This window comes from Dipodomys ordii, unplaced genomic scaffold (assembly GCF_000151885.1).
Source record: "Dipodomys ordii isolate 6190 unplaced genomic scaffold, Dord_2.0 Scaffold3, whole genome shotgun sequence".
In the NCBI taxonomy this organism is placed as follows: domain Eukaryota; kingdom Metazoa; phylum Chordata; class Mammalia; order Rodentia; family Heteromyidae; genus Dipodomys; species Dipodomys ordii.
Window position 1 is genome coordinate 34,943,255 of NW_012267219.1, and position 17,683 is coordinate 34,960,937.

Sequence of the window (17,683 nt, forward strand, 5' to 3'; positions counted from 1 at the left end):
CCCATCAGGCATCCATCCATCCCTTCTGGCTTCTACAGAACTTGACTGAGACCTTCGTCCAGTCCATTCACACAGCAGCCATTGCAGAGTGGGGCCACTTAGCAGTGACAGCCAATGAGGAGGGTACATTTTGCAATATCTGATTTCTGATCAATTCAGAATAGATTGAAAGCCAGGCTCTGGTGACTCATGCCTGTAATTCTAGCTACTCAGGAAGTGGAGATTTGAGGATTAAGGTTCAAAGTCAATCTGGGCAGACAAATCCCAGACTCTTATCTTCAAATAACAAGCAAAAAAAAATGGAAGTAGAGGCACGGCTCAAGTAGTAGAGCTTCAGTCTTGAGCAAAATAATAATAAAAGCTGCTAAAGCAAAAGTGCAAGGCTCTGAGTTCAAGTCCCAGTACTGGAGTGTACACACACACAATGCATACGCATGAGCAAAAAGAGAGAGAGAGAGAGAGAGAGAGAGAGAGAGAGAGAAGGCATGCTTCTGCAACCGTGTCAAGCAAATATTTATCCACACACAACAACTGTATTCAGGTGGATCTTACTCTGATAATGCTTTTCATGAAAACGTGGGGAAATGGCCACTGGTTACTACTCCACCATGGAAGACAGCTAGGGATGAGTATGAGCTATGCCTTTCCATGGGTCTGCTTAACAAATGTTCTGAGCTTTACTTTTCGAAAGGACAGTGAGCCACAGTGATAGAAATGATCACTGCTGCATCATCATCTCCATCACTAGTGTTCACCAGGCCTTGGATCTGCTTGCTTCTCAACTAGATTAAGTTTCTGACTACTGATAAGAGGTAAATGAGTGAGCCAGTTCACTTCAAAAAGGCCACTTGCAGTTTAAAGGATGTCTTTAAAAGACAATCATAAATAGAACCTACAAAGAAAGGAAAGTCAAAGGGCCATCCAGACAACCATCCAAGGAGAAACCTTGATGCACAGAAAACTGCTTTATGAAAACAAGCAGAAGGTTGGGGATTTGGCTCAGTGAAAGAGCACTTGTCTAGCAAGTGCAAGGCCCTGTGTGTGATCCTCAGCTCTGCCACAAGAGAGAGAAAGAGAGAGTGAAATATCATAGCTGGCTGGAAGAGCTGAGCACAAGCCTAGGATAATGCCTAACCCATAATAAAGGCTCAATAAGTATTGAAAGAAAAATAAATAAAATAAAAGCAAGCAGGTGTTGAGACAGCTAAAAAGAGGCTAATATAAGCTATATGTAAGTAAAGAACATTCCAGTCATATTTGCGTCCATAATGATCTCCAAATGAAAGATTCCAATTTTTATTTTTAAAAAGCAGAGATTTTCATTTTCTTTGTGCCACTGGGGGGTAGGGAAGCAAAAGAGCCAATTAAGGAAGCAGAAAACAGTAATTACTACATGCATGTATGAAAAAGTCCTAGGGAAACCCATTTTCTAAATGACAAGAAATATTTTAATGAGGGTGAAGGAGAGGGGATAAGAAAGAGTATATATGATCAAACTTTATTATATGCGTTCATGGAACTATCACTCACCTTTTAAACCCCTGCATTATACAATATGCATTAATGAGAAACGTGGAGGAAAAGGAACACTAATAATTGCATGATCTTTGACAAATCTTTGCACCCCTTTCCCTTACTCCCCTCCAGAAATGAAGATAATACCCTCTCTCTAAAGCTGTGATGGTCAACTAAAGCAATGCTTTTGGAGGTGTGCATAGTCATAAATTGTCCTGCAAAGATAAGGTTGCTTCTCAGGTAGACCCTGTATACTGCCATCCGTGTAAAAGCACTGATAACATTTCCATTGTGCCTAACCTGTGCTGGCCTGTAGATGAGCTGTGAGGTGTAGGAGACCCATAGGAGACATAGCCCTCTCCCAAAAGGGTTTTCTCACTGGGGAGCAAAGGCTCACACTGTCCCACTGGGCCAATCGGGGAACAGGCAGAGCTTGAGCAAAAGAAGCCTGATGAGTATGGTTTTGTGGAAGGGATGGTACTAAGCAGGGAAGCGGAAGATATAGACTCAGTAGCCAAGGGGAGGGGAGAGAACACTCCTGTGGGATCAGCGGCAGGTGAAGCACTGAGATCAGACAGAGAAGATTTCATGGGCCAGAATATATTGTGGTGCTACTCCAGATACTGAGCAGAGAATCTGTACCTGTTACATTATCAAAAGGTCCAGTGCCTTGAGAGTGCTTATTGAGATCTCCAGCATTACAATGATGACAAAAGGCAAGAGTTCTTTCAAATCACATTCTTAGTCAGGTGCTCACACCTATAATCCTAGCTACTCAGGCTAAGATCTGAGGATCACAGTTCAAAGCCAGTCCAGGCAGGAAAGACCATCAGAGGCTTATCTCTAATAAACCACCAAAAGGCCAGAAGTAGAGATGTGGCTCAAGTGGTAGTGTTAGCCTTGAGTAAAAAAGCTAAGAGGCAATGCCCAGGCCCTGAGTTCAAGTCTGATATGGGCGTGCACACCTCTGTGCCCATGAACACACACACACACACACACACACACACACACACACAAATTGCATGCTTAGAAAGAAATAAAAATCTGCTCCAGACTCAGGTCTTCCAACTCCCAAGTTCAGTCTGTATGCCTTACACAAAGCTGTTTTAGAAGCAGCTTTCTGGGGAGAGGAAGGAAACTCAGGAAAGAGAAGGAACTCTGTCTACCCCAGCATCAGAAGCAAGAGGAGTTTGTAAAGGCCTGGCCAGAATAAATCCGGTCACTCATGTTAGCCGTTAATTCTCTGCCATTCCAGGTTGCCAAATAACTGTGCCTCGCATGTCTGTCTCATATCCCCAATTCATTCATTCCATCCACCAGTATTCATGGGCACCACTAGGCATCAGACAGTTTTCTAGGCGTGGAGGCTACAGCCAGGGACAGCACAAAAAACTCCCTGGCCATGCAGCCTACTTCTAGATAGATGATCACCCAAGCATTGCAGGTGTCTCTGGCACAGGGGCTGTGTCCTCCACAGCATTTAGCACAGGGATGGTCCTGCAGCCGATGTCCCTATTGAATTAATTTTGAAAGATTATCCTCAAGGAGTATGACTTATGACCACTTGGCTTTAAATAACCTGTGCTAGCAATTTCCTATTTGAGGCACATGTCATGCAATATATTTCAGGTTCTTTGTACAATAGGGGTAATGACATACAGATGAGGGATGTCACATATATAGCACAAACAGTACTCTTGTTTTCCTATACACAGAGCAGGCATTACTCATTGAGCCCAACACTCTACCAGACAGGTTGAAAGCAAGGAGCCAGTCATTACCAATCAACCTCATTGCCATCTCTGACATTCTATGGAAATGGAACAAAAAAAATTGACCTGTAAGAATGTTAAAAGGGGTGACACTAATCAAGGTACATTGTATTCACAAACTGCTTGTTAAATGTCACCTCCTTTGTACAACTACTTGAAGATAATTTATTTTTTTTAATTGAGCAAGACAGATTTTGCAAGACTCTGATAAAGAGAACTGATATTCTTTGTTATGTTCCAACAGGCAAAAAGATGTGATAAGGAATCTGTTCTAACAATTAGGACACAGTGCAAATCCTGCTGGCTCAATCTTGGAATCAAGTGCCCAGATGGTTACACTAAGATAACCAACAACTCTGTTGGTGTTCGTGATTGCAGGTACTCATTACAAAAATATAATAATAATAATAAGTATGTTCAAGTCTTGGCACTCTTGTGATTTTAAAAACTTGTGCAAACCATTTCCTTGATTTTTCTCTAAGAATACACTGAACCCACACTGGGCTAACTCCAAATGTACAAACTTTAATGTGCATATGCTACTACTATTGATTCACATCTTAATATAAAACTGACTACACTGCATTTTACAGGTCATTCACTCTTCCTCTTCCCTTCCTTACTTTGAAAATTTGGTTGTTGTTTCATTTGGAAAGATATCTAGTCTGAATGTGTCCAAAAAAAAGTCATGAGTCTAATAAGCTGGAGCTTCTTGATGCTAATTTGAAAGCAAAGAAAAGGAACAAAAGAATTTCAGAGCTGAGCACCAATGGCTCACGCCTGTAATCCTAGCTATTCAGAAGGCTGAGATCTGGAGGATCGAAGTTCAAAGCCAGCCTTGGCAGGAAAATCTGTGGGATACTCTTATCTCCAATTAACCACTACAAAACAAAACAGAAGTGGAGCTGTGGCTCAAAGTGGTAGAGTGCTGCTAGCCTTGAGTAGAGCAGGCCCTGAGTTCAAGTCTCATGGCCAACCAAAGGAAGGAAAGGAACGGAAATGAAAGGGAAGGGAAGGGAAAGAGGAGGGAAAGGGAAGGGGAGGGAAGGGGAAGGGGAGGGGAGGGGAAGGAAGGAGAGGAGAGGGAAGGAAAGGAAAGGAGAAGGAAAGAGAGAAGCAAGAAAGTAAGAGAGAGAGAGAATTTCAGCATGGTAGCAGGTGCCAGAGGTTCATATCTGTAATCCTAACTACTTAAGAGGAGGAGAATTGAAGGATTACAATGTGAGGACAATCCAGAAAGAAAAGTTCACAAGAACATATTTCAACTCATTTCTGAGCACAGTAGCACATGCCTGTTATCCTAAATGGCATAGGAGGCTGAGATCGTGATGATCAAGTTTCCAGGTCAGCCTATTCAGAAAAGCTGAGAGACTCCATCTCAACAGAGGGATGATGGATGAGGTTAACGGACACTTGTTACCCCAGCAACTACTGGAAACTTAAAATGAACTGATAGCCATCCAGCCATGAGCTCAGGCAGAAAATTAAAAACTATCTTTAAAATAACCAGCAAAAACCAGGGCTGAAAAAATAAGAGAAAGAGGAGAGGGAGGAGGAAAGGGAAGAGGAAGAGAAGGAGGAATAGAGGAAAAGGAGGATTAGAAAGGGAGGAGGAGGAAATGGAGGAAGAATATTAACAGGGTTGAAATTTTTGTTGATGGTTACATTCTTTTCTTTTTTCTTCCCTAGTGCCAAGGATTGAACTCAGGGCCTTGTGCTTGCTCAGATAGCACTCTATCACTTGAGCCATGTCTCCATGCCTGGCTTTTTGCTGGGATTTTTTTTTTGAGATGGAGCATCATGAATTTCTCTGCCCAGGCTAGCTTTGAGCAAAGATCTAGGCCCTAAGCCTCCTGAGCAGCTAGGTTTACAGGCATAAGTCACATGTGCTCATCTGAGTTCTGCATTCTTTTTGTTGTTGTTTTTGGTTTTGGTCAATTGCAGGGCTTGAACTCAGAGCCTGGGCACTGTTCCTTAGCCTCTTTGTGCTCAAGACTAGTGCTCTACCACTTCAGCCACAGCGCCACTTCCAGTTTTTGAGTGGCTCATTGTAGATAAAGAGTCTCATGGGGACTTTTCTGCCTGGGCTGGCTTTGAACAGTAGGAGTGCAAAATTGTATTGGGGTGTGTGTGTGTGTGCGCGCACACACACACACACACACACACACACACACACAGGGTCTAATTCAGTGCTTACTTTGGCCCTGAACAGGACATTAGCCAGTACAAAAGTATCCTCAGGACAGTGGGCGTATTACTTTACTTATTTACTTTCCTTAGCATTTATTGACTTTCACAAGGGAGATGTATTCTTTTAACCTTGAGCTGTGATATAATTCTAGTTGAAAATGAAACTGGCTGCAAATATGTTCAGAAATTCAGGGGCCAAGTGCAGAAATATGTTTGTTAATTCTAGAATGGCCAATTAAAATATTGTAAAACTATTTAAAATAGTGATTTGTGGAGTAGTATGTACTGTGGGTATGTTAAACAATATGCATTCACCTGTAATATAATAGCATTAAGATTTTATTCCACACAAAATTTTAAAATACCAGTTTTTCATTCTTGAACTGAAAATGAACTCATGGAGTGATATTTAATTTCCAGATCAGTAAGCATTGCTTTTGTCTCTGAGCCTCATGGCTATCCCCATTAGTTGGTGAGAAGCTGAATGAACTCTTTGCCAGAAGTAGCCATGAATTATGATGATTTTGTATGGCACCAGTGGCTCATGCCTGTAATCACAACTGTTCCCGAGGCTAAGATCTGAGGATTGATGCTTGAGGCCAGTGCTCAAAGTGCTAGAGCACTAGCCTTGAGCAGATAGGCTCAGGGACATAGCCCAGGCCCTGAGTTCAAGCCCCAGGACTGGTACACACACACACACACACACATACACATACACACACACACACACACAGCTGTATCTATCTAAATGTACACAACTCAATGTACTTAGAGAAAAGTATATACCATAAAGCTGTCACCACAAGCAATGTCATAAACATGTCCATCACTTCCAAAAGTTTTCTCCGGTCCTCATTTTTGGGGGCAATAAGAACACTCGATGCAAAGTCTATCCTTTTTTGCAAATTTTATGCATCCATTTTCAAGTTAACCTTATTAATAACTATAGGCAGTATACCTTTCGTTAGAATTCTAGGACTTTCTTATTTTTGTATAGCCAAAACTTTGTTTCCTTTTTACACAATACCAAATTTTCCCTTCATTCCAGCCCCAGGAAACCACCAGTTTACTCTCTGGTCATTTTAGATTCCTCATATAAGTATTACCATGGAATATTTGTCATTTTGTATCTGGCCTATATTATACATAGTAAAATATATCTGTTAATCCATGTTGCTTACAAAGTACAAGACATCTTTCTTTTTAAAGGGTAAAAATGTTCCATTATGAATATTACATACCACATTCATAGAATATCATTATATATCATATCCATATTATTTATATAATTACATATTATCATGTTTATCATATCATTATGTACCATATTATATATCACTATATGTTGTTTATATAACATACATCATATATGTCTATACATATATGATACATATATACTATATTTTCTTCATCCTTTGATGGAAGTTTAGATTGCTCCCATGTCTTGGCTATTGTGAATTATGATGCAATGAACATGAACACATATCTTTTTGAGATCTTAATATCAATTCCTTTGGCTAGAGCCCCAGAAATAGGATTGACGGACCACATGATAGTTCCATTTTTAATATTTGAAGAGCTTCCAAACTATTTTTATGGTTTCTGTATCACTTTGCATTACCACCTTCGTGTACAGTGGTTTCTTTTTTTTCCATATCCTGACCAATTCTTATTGTATTGGGGGCTTTTTAAAAAATATAATGACTATCTTAGCTAATAGTGGTGAGATCATGTCTCACTATGGTTTTGCCTTGACTTTCACTGACGATATATGATGCTGGACATTCATTCATGTACCTGTTGCCCTCTTATATGTGGGAACACAGCCTTGAACTCACCTTCCTTCTGTTCTTTTCTTGTTGTTGGTGGTGGTGGTGGTCATGGTGGTCATGGGGCTTGAACTCTGGGCCTGGGCACTATCTCTCAGCTCTTCAGCTCAAGGCTAGCGCTCTACCACTTGAGCCACAGCGCCACTTCTGGCTTTTTTTTTCTGGTTATGTGGTACTGAGGAATCGAACCCAGGGCCTCATGCATGCAAAGCAAGTGCTCTACCACTGAGCCACCTTCCCAGCCCTTCCCTCTGTTCTTAAAGAGAACCCAGCTGTCAAAGATGAGATTGATGAAGGATGCTCTCCAGTCATACTGTAGTCTAATCTTGAAATAAGCCAGACCCTCACACAGACAATGGTGCCTAGTCTCTATGGAATTGTTACTCTAGAGCTGCACCTCAGCTGGCACTAGAAATACTTCTGAGGAACTCATCATTCTATCTCCTACAAGGATACGGAGGTGCATCTCACTCACTCCATTACACTGCCTCTGCCACAGAAATGACTATGGTATCTGCAATAAATAAGCTAATCTTAAACAATAAGTTTGCATTAAACCCTGTACATTGTGTAGCTCACCACCTTTCCCTTCTAGCACTGACGGCTAGATACTCTGTGAGCAGTCTGAGGCCCACCTCTGACATGTGCCAAGACCTAATAATTTATTTTATCTACTAGCTTCACTCCCAATTCCACTTGAGGTACTTCCTCCTGTGTTCATAGCTTCTCACGTTTCCCCCTCCATTTATAACAATTAAGTATAACAATTAATAACAATTTAATTTATAATATAATTTAACATAATATAATATATAATTTATAATAACTTAATGTATAACAATTAAGTATAACAATTTATAACAATTTAATTTATAATATAATTTAACATAATATAATTTATAATAACTTAATGTATAACAATTAAGCCACCGGGCACTGGTGGCTCACCTATAATCCTATCTACTCAAGTGGCTGAGATCTGAGGATCCAGGTTCAAACCACTCCAGGCAGGAAATTTCTATGCAACTCTTATCTCTAATTGCCCACCAAAAACCTGGAAGTAGAGCTGTGGTTCAAGTGGTAGAGTGCTAACCTTGAACAACAAAAAAAAAATGCTCAGGGACAGTGCCCAGGCCCTGAGTTCAAGTCCCAGGACCAGCACAGATAAAAATAGAAACTAAGAATAAAAATAATATAATAATAATAATTTATGATTAAGTTTTATTCTACCTAGAGAGCCAATTTTGTTTAATCTATATTTTTAATATGGATAAGTATACAGACCTAGAGCAATCTCACCACCTGCTTAACTTCACTGCTCATATCTCAATGGGTAACGTCCTCTCTTTGCTCCCACAAGGTATAACTATGACGTCAAATCCTACTTTTGGCCTCTGCCTGGGTGCCGCCATATTTGTAGGAAGAACTACCTCCAACCACAATGTTGTCCAGGACACTGGGGGCCGGACTGCCAGGGTAAGTAGTACTACGCTTTAATCCTTCCTTCTGAATGTTCCATTTAACAGAAATTTGAGATGAAGAAAGTCTAATAAAAATAGAATAAAAACAACATTTTCTAGAAATTTCTATTTCAGTCTATCTGTAGAAGAAAAATAAAAACCTCTCTTGCCCTGTCTGTTTTTACAATGAAATCTGTTACACTCTGCTAGAGATCTTCTCTCTTTAAGAGAATTCTTTTCTAAATCAGAAAAGGGGAATTGAAAGGATGTTCATTTTCATGAAAAAGAAAAAAAAACAGTTTATTGTCTAAGGATGAATGTTGGATAAATGTGAACCCCCTGCCAAAAACAAAGCAACTGCTTTAAGAAGAAATTTTGTTACATCTCAAAGACTGTAATTACTGTTTAGAAACAAAAATAATCATGAAGTATTCTAGATATTTAAATCTTAGGATGGAATAAACAAGCTCTATTATGTTGAACTTAAGATGCTTCAATGTAAAGAAACTGTATAAAGTAAATGTACATATAGACAAATTAATTCTGACCTATTCTCTCAGTTGATGAGCAACTCAGACTTTTGTGGTCATGCATAACATTCCTTAGCTGAAACCGATTACAGATGTTGATATTTGCTATATTAAGCAAACAGTGTGAAATTCCTCCTCCTTCCCCTTTTCAGTGATTAAATCATAATTTTTTAATCAATGAGTTCACCACTTGTTCCCTATCTTCTAAGATATAATGAAAACATCTCCTTAGGATCCTTTGTTGTTTTTTTAAAGTAATATAAGCAAATAAGAAAGCTAGTAAGAAAAATATTGACTCATATTCTGTTATATAAAGAACCCTTATAACAGAATACGAGTCAATATGTTTTGGCTTGTTTCAATTTTGGTGGAGGTTTTTTCCCATATTACTTTCAAATTGTTGAGCTTGCCTTGTACATAAAGTATGTTTCCTGTGTTTGGTTTGCTTTGGTTTTCTTCTTAACTAACAATTCAATAATATACTAACTTCCATTTGTTTAATACCACTGACATAGGTCCTGGAGAAGAAGTACTTGGCTCTTGATTATGTCATATAATTCTTAAAGCAAATCTTTGAGTTAGACAGTTATCTATGAGGATTCAAATGGTCAAAGATTATCTTCTTGCCCATTTAATTTAAGGATGATAAGTGATTAAGTTCAAGTTTTTCCAGCACCAAAAGCTGCTTGCTCTCCTTCTGCATCATTTCACTACTTAACATAGAGCTTGTCAAAAAAAAGAGATGTGTGTGTGAGAGAGAGAGAGACAGAGACAGAATCAGAGACAGAGACAAAGAAAGAGAGAGATCTTCTACATGTCTTTCTAATTCCTCCTTTGATGGTCCCTTCAGCCTTTCCAGTCACGATCTAGAGTATATTCCTTGCTATGCAGGATCAAGATTTGGGATTGATTCTCCCAGCCCTCCTGTCTATGAACTTCCCTGTGCTAGCTTTCACCCAGCATGTTGATACTGTGCATTTCTTTGAGTTTAGCATACCACATCAGGCATTCAGAAGCAAAGTATTATACTCATAAACTGACATGTTGAATTGAAACCCCTTTGTACAACTACTTGAAGATAATTTTTTAAAAGATTTTAAAGCAATCGCCCCACACTTTCAGATTTCAAGGACTGCTTTTGTGTCGGATATGGCCACACTACAGTTAGCTCCTACAGACATCTCAATACAACAGAAAGAACTTTTAGATTTGCTTTCTTCTTTCTGGACAGTGAAAACTAATCTGCTGTTATCTTATTAATCAGACACAGGTTAGACAAGAAAAGACTTTGTCTAAGATACATTACATAAGTTGTCTTGTCTAATAGAATGAACCAACAGGCCACAGCCAGCAGAGCAAAAGAAGACAGAGCCAGCAACCAAAAGATCTGGTCTGAATTTAGATCTTTTACTAGTTTGGGTGAATAGCTTCCTGCTTATGCCTCATCTGTCAAATGAAGAGTCACTGAGTTCTACTTTACAAAACTATAGGGAGATTTTCAGACATTATTCTGGTCATTTTTTTTTTTAAAAAAGGACTTGGTAAGAAAGCACTGGGTAAAAGTTTTATGAATCAAATGAATGAGTAAATCATAATCAAAACCACCCTCTAATCATAAAAGACAAACAAAATAACCCTCTTTTTGTGAGCTTTTTTTATAAGAGTGGATAATGTCTTAAACATCAGCAGGCAAACAGGATTCACAGTTGATAGCAGATTTTGTGCTCTCACGCACTTACAGCAGGTAACTGTGGGCAAGGGTCATCTTAGGATCAGAAGCATCTAAAACAATTCATTGAATGCTCGTGCATATCCTTTGGACAGGTCTGGAGGCCAGAGAAGCAAAACAGGCAAAAAAGCAAGTCCTGAACATTATTTTCTGTCGACATTGATTTCTGTTGTCCTCGCACTGGGGTAAAAGGCTACTTCCCTTTATCTTCTATTCCAAACACACTAAATGTCGCAGAAGCCTTCCTTCCTGCAGCTCAGGAAGAAGATAAATCCTCCATTTGGTTGTGCATTTCACCTCTCCCCCTCGGTGGCAGTGACAAGCAAAGTCCTGCCTATCACATTCCTCATCCGCCAGGGCAAGGCCGTTCCAGAGCTGCTGACAGGCTCCTTGGCTGGGGAAGGACATTTCCAGCCCCAGGAGTGACCTTCCACTGAGGCGGATGGGCATCCACTTCCTTTATAGAAACAACAGCAAACACGTTCAGGCTCTACACCTCTGCCCACTTCGCAACACGATTCTAGTTCTATCTAAAATAACAATAAATGATGCTAAAAGCATACAAAACACAGAAAAGTAATGAAAAAATGTCATATTCTACAATTAAGAATAAGGGACGAACCCTCACTTGGGGGGTGGGGGCAGGGAATATATCATCCTGACATAAGCATTTAACCTGATTCTCCCTGAGTAAAATTTGGACTGCTTGGTGCGTAAATGCCTAAGCACATACACAAGTCTTTGCTCATTGACACACAAAGACAGTTTGAAGTTGAAATTTTAGTCATATTTGAACAGCTGATATTTTACTTTAGATGAAAATCATTCTCTCCCTCCCCCACCTTGTGTATGTGTGTGTGTGTGTGTGTGTGTGTGTGCATGTGTGCATATGTGTACACTCACATGCCAGTACTGAGGCTTAAACTCAGGGTCTCACATGCTCACTTGACTTTTGCCCAAGGCTAGCACTGTACAATGTAAGCCACAGCTCAATTTCAGCTTTTTGGTAGTTAATTGGGTATTAAAAAAAAGCTCACACACTTTCCTGCCTGAGCTGGCTTCACACCACAATCCTCAGATTCCAGACTCCTGAGTAACTAAGATTACAGGTGTGAGCCACTGCTGCCCGACTTGTGCTGATATTTCCTTGTCATTGTGACAATATCAAGACATTCAGTTTAAAAGCCATCCTTTGGCCAGATGCCCATGGATATGAGGATCACAGTTCAAAGCCAGCCAGGGCAGGAAAGTCTGTGAGACTCTTATCTCCAATAAACCACTAGAAAACTGGTAGTGGCACTGTGGCTCAAGTGGTAGAGCACTCGCCTAGAGCTGAAGAGCTGAGGGACAGCGCCCAGGCCCAGAGTTCAAGCCTCATGACCGACAGGGGAAAAAAAAGCATCCTTTGAAGCAAGTTCTTTGCTTTGCTTGGAGTAACACCTACTACTGGGTTCACCTGGAGAACCTTCATTTCCCACACAAACAATTCCAACAAGCTATACACAGAAGCTAGACATAGATTTATACCAAGTAGGACAGATTTTCTGCTAGCCCTGGACAGCCAGCTTCAAAACAAGGGTAGTAAAGTGGACTACAGCCCCTTAGGAAATAAAGTTACAAGGAGGTCCTGGCCTAGTGATAGGCAGGAAGTTACTATCTTCCTTTAAAACAACAGACTAGCTAATGATTTGCTGACAACTAATAATGGTTAAATACCCTGCGTGAACAAAGTCATGATACAGGAGACCACCAGAATAGAAGGGACCAAAAAGGAAATGTGATAGTGGCCCAAAGAAGTCTTATCAGTTGCTTCAGCCTAACAATGCTCCAGAAACACGCCTGTGTGGCAAATTCTATAGCAGCTATTTCAAGTGTGATTTCCAAGAATGCCAATTCATCATCTTTATTCTTAATGGGGGTCTGAGGGGATAGAAAATGATTTAAGATGCAGGAAATACATTTATACTCTTACTTAAGATTTTTATTTTAAAACCAAGCAAGTAACCAGGTACCTGTGGCTTATACCAGTAATCCTAGCTACTCGGGAGGCTGAGATCTGAGGATCATGTTTCAAAGCCAGCCTGGACAAGAAATTTCATGAGACTCTTATATGCAATAAAGCTGGAAGTGGTGCTATGGCTCAAGCAATAGAACACCAGCTTTGAGCAAAAGAAGCTCAGAGACAGTGCCAGGCCCTGAGTTCAAGCTTCAGGACCAGGGGGGTAAAAAGCAAGTAGTTTTCATATAATGTTAAGACATTCTATTTAGGGTATTTTTTTAAAAAAAAAAAGGAGGCTTGCTTCCCCATACTCCCACTGCCTTTCTCCAAAGTTCCTTCCAGGACTGGCCAATTTATTAGGATCATACATTTATTGCGTGCTTACTATATATGTATATGTATATATATATATATATATATATATATGCTACACCTAAATATATGTATGTATTATGTATGTATATGTGTATATATGGGACATTCTTCTGATCATCTGCTAATATGTGTGTGTGTGTGTGTTTGTGTATGTGTGTGTGTGTGTGTGTGTGTGGAGAGAGAGAGAGAGAGCGAGAGAGAGAGAAAGAGACTTGACCTCACTCACATATATCCCTAGCCTCAAGGAGCTCACAGGTTCATGAGTGACATTGTCACAAAAGCAGATAGAGGAAATAACTGCATGGAGAGCTTAGGTGCGGTTCTGACATCTCAAGGAGTTTAGGACCTTGCACACTTTGCCTGTGTACCAAAACCTAATCATTCCAAGGCCCTATTTCTGAATATCATCACAATGGGAATCAGGGCTTCAAGACAAGAATTTGTAGAAGACACAATAAGTAGTCACAACTCAACAATAAGTGTTTACCTTTACCCTTTGCATCCACAAGCCACTGGGAGACAGGGCTGAGCCAGGATAGAGCACTCTCTACAGGGAAAAATGCCATACCACTGCAGAATATCTCTAGGAGACAGAAACTTCCAACCAGCCTTCGCCCTTCATACTAACAGGCTTCATAGGGCTATACATGGATGGAAGGCCACTAATTGCAAAGAGGAGCATTTTTCTGGCACCTTTTCAGAAATAAACACAAGGTTGGCCTCATCAATTTCTTCCTGACATAGCAAGACACATCCTGGGCTCCTTCCCATCCTGGAAAAACCTTACTGTACTTTGTCATGAAAACACATAAAAAGAATTCTTGGTCAGCTTTGCCAGTAATGGGATACAGTCAACAAATGCTGACTGAATCAATTCATTAAATGAAAGGTTTATCAAAACACATAAACCATTAGAAACAAGCCAAACATTAGAAACAATCCATACAACAAATTCAATGCTAAAAACTCATCGGACATTTCTATGCTTCCATGGCTTTTGGTACCCATTTTTATGATTTTAAAAAATTCTGTTATTAATTATTCAGTGATAGCTTATAAAAAGAAGCCAATTTCATTTTTATACTGACTTACGACTTATACACTCATGTATTTTTATATCACATTATGGAAATTATTTGGAGTTTTCTCCATAGGTAAATATTATTAAAATAACTTTATTTCTTCCCTTTCTAAATTATATCCTCTTACATCTTTTTTATTACCTTCTTCTACTGACTGTATTTAGTATATTGCTGGTTTCAGTTGACTAAACGTTTGTTAAGAAGTGTTGAGTCTATGCTCATCAGAGATGTTGGTCTAGAATTTTCTTATGATTCCAGAACTGAAGTACTGTCTCCATATGGAGTGAACTGGGACTTGTTCTCTCTTCTTCAACATCATAGAAGAGATTTTGTACAATTAGTATAATTTGTTCAATAGAAGGGTATTTGGGCTACCTATTTCTCCTTCAGTGAGCTTGAGTAGTTTGTGGCATTCGATCATTTTTTCCCATTTCATCTAACTTGTCAAATGTCCTGCTGTAAAGGTGATTATATTTATTTGCTATTGATTTTATATCTGTAACATTTGTAGTGATGTCCCCATTCCAATTTTTCTACTTGTAATTTGTGTTCTCTGTCTGTCTCTGTCTTTGTCTCTCTCTCTCTCTCTCTTTCTCTCTCTCACACACACACACACTTGGCTAAAAGTCTATCAGTGCGTATGACCAGATTTTTGTTTTATCAATTTATTGTTATTTATTTTATATTTCACTGATGTCTGCTTTTATCTTGATGTTTCCTATCTTCCTCTGATATTTTTCTCTCTATCATAAGTTCTAAGTTGGATCACAAGTTGAGAACTTACTAGATGTAGACTTAGTACCATAAATTTCCTTTTGAGCACCGTATTCATGGCATTTCGCCATATTGATACGATATGTTTTCATTTTCATTTGGCTCACAGTGCTTCTCAACTTCCCTTTTGCTTTCTTCACTGACGATGGGTAATTTAAGCATAATACATGAGAACTTGCCAAATAAGATTCCTACTATTATTTCCAGGTCTGTGTCTTTAATTCAATGAATGAAAATGAAAACATCAACTCTGTGAGATGCAGCTAAAGCAGTGTTTAGAAGGCAAATAACCATTTAACCCCACCTGTGGTCAGCAAACATACTCAGTATGACTTGAATCATTTTAACTTGTGGAGCCTCAGTGTACATCCTGGCGCTTAGCAGACCCCATGGCATGCAGGAGATGCTGACTGCTCCCTGCAGGCGGCCTGGGCTCTGTCTCCAGTGAATGAATCTGGGCTGTTTCACTCCCTAGAGTGCCCAGGAGGTGCAGGGTCACCCTGCAGTGGCAGGGGCAGCTGTGATGAAGGCATGGAAGGAAGTGGAAGTTGCTCCTGTCAAGTAAGTTCCAAAATGTGTTCTCTGCAGCGAAATGGGGGATGGGAAGGGAGAGAATTTGACTCTGTGGGAGGATGGGGAATGGCAGAAGGAGGGTATTGGTGCTGGGGGGGGAGGGGGAGGGAGGATAAAGAAGATTGAATACTGCCAAAATAGACTATTTGCAACTAGGAAAATGGGATGAGGAAAACTGCTGGAGCCTTTATTTCTTAGAGTGACACGTGCAGGTGGTGAGATTGATTGGAATTCATCATAATCCACCCATATAACTGATATAAGCCAATAGGAAAAATATAGATCAACAGAGAAGATGGAAAAAATATTCAAAAAGAAGTGTATTCTCCCTATTCCCAATTCTCCCATCCCTTCCTTCCTGTTGACCATCCTTAAACATACCCACTTATTAAAAGTCTTCAAGAGTAGTGATCTTAGTTAAACTAAATTTTTAAAAACTTAAATCTGGAACAACAATAAAACGACATCTTGTGAAGGCTGAGGACCTCTAGGCAGGTTCATTAACATCTCCACAGCATTGTTGGGTCTGAAAGACCATCAATGATATTGACTGAAGATAACATAAAATGTATATGTAAAGATACTCCGTGAAGCTGTACAGAAGTTGTGACTACTAATAATCACCCTGCTGGCCCACAGGTGGGCCCTTGGCTGCTGTCTTTGGCATCCTTGACCCACCACCAAATGTGCCAACTGAAAATTTCTTTTTATTTCATGAAAGTGACTGGTTGCAAGTGTGTGCCCTTAGAGGATTTAAACACAAAGCAATGTTTGTGCCTGGGATTGAGTTCCACTTCCTTCCCAAATGCAAAACCAAACAGACCCAGTTCCATTCTACCCTTGGGAGAAATTACTGTCACTCTTAGAACTTTCTATCTTTAGTTCTGCAGCTTTCTCCATGGAAGGCCCAGGGGTTTCTTGAGTAACATAGAGAGGGGTTTTACTCAAGGTGACCTTGGGTCTCATGTTATCCACCTGGGGTGTTTTGCAGGAGGGGTTTGGTGGGACAGCCTGTGAAATGTGTGCTGATGACAACTTATTTGGACCCAACTGTTCATCAGGTAGGTCTGATTTTTGTGTGATTCCCCCAGAGATCATTGTTGGGTGGAGACGGTCAGCCTTGGGAATAGTTACACAGAAACAAGTCTACACCGGAAGCTGACAACCATGTTAAAACTGCAATTCACGGCTCAAGAGAGAGAGATGCGTAGTGTTCTGTGTTTGCAGTCCTTGCAGGCAGCACTTGCCGGGAATGCCCTCTGGCCTGCCTGCGAGGCATCCTGTTTCCTCCCCAAGCCTCCAGGATCCAGTAGTTGCCTGTTCCTGCCTGGAGAGCCCTTCTCTCAGATCATTTTGGATCCTGGTCTCAGTCTAGATCTGCCATAGATACCACCATATTCAAATGTCCCTCTTCCTTTTGGGATTTCACAAATAACTAAAATAAACACCTACAGTATGCAGATGGCTTCAGTTTCAACGAACAGACCTGAGACTGGCTTCTTATGTTGGGTGCGCTCAGGAATAAGCCATGAGACGAGGATTCCATTGTATTGGGAAGATATCCCAGCAGACACTGGAGTATGAGAAGTTGCACAGGTGCACATCTTGGAGTTATTTTATTCAAAGAGAGGAGAAACCACTATGGGGGTAGCAGAATAACTTCTAACGCAAAAGTCCTAATCTCTGAGGCCGGGGAATGTCTGACCTTACATAGCAAGGGGCAGGGGGTGCAGTTAAGGTAGCAGACAGAAGCAAGTTTGCTCACTAGCCAGCCTTAAAATAAGACAATGTCCTGGGTTATCTGGGTAGGTTCCACATGATCGCAAGTGGTTTTTTTTTTTTTTTTTTTTTTTTT

General features: G+C 40.1%; 1 protein-coding gene across 1 annotated transcript in view; it reads left to right on the forward strand.

Moving 5' to 3' along the window:
• Stab2 (stabilin 2) overlaps nucleotides 1-17,683 on the forward strand; it is a 143,538-nt gene that overhangs the window by 519 nt on the left and 125,336 nt on the right. The window contains exons 2-5 of the mRNA XM_013019092.1: nucleotides 3,532-3,665; nucleotides 8,667-8,782; nucleotides 15,731-15,816; nucleotides 16,820-16,889. Of these exons, the coding sequence (XP_012874546.1) occupies nucleotides 3,532-3,665; nucleotides 8,667-8,782; nucleotides 15,731-15,816; nucleotides 16,820-16,889 (406 nt within the window). The remainder of the gene's footprint in view (nucleotides 1-3,531; nucleotides 3,666-8,666; nucleotides 8,783-15,730; nucleotides 15,817-16,819; nucleotides 16,890-17,683) is intronic.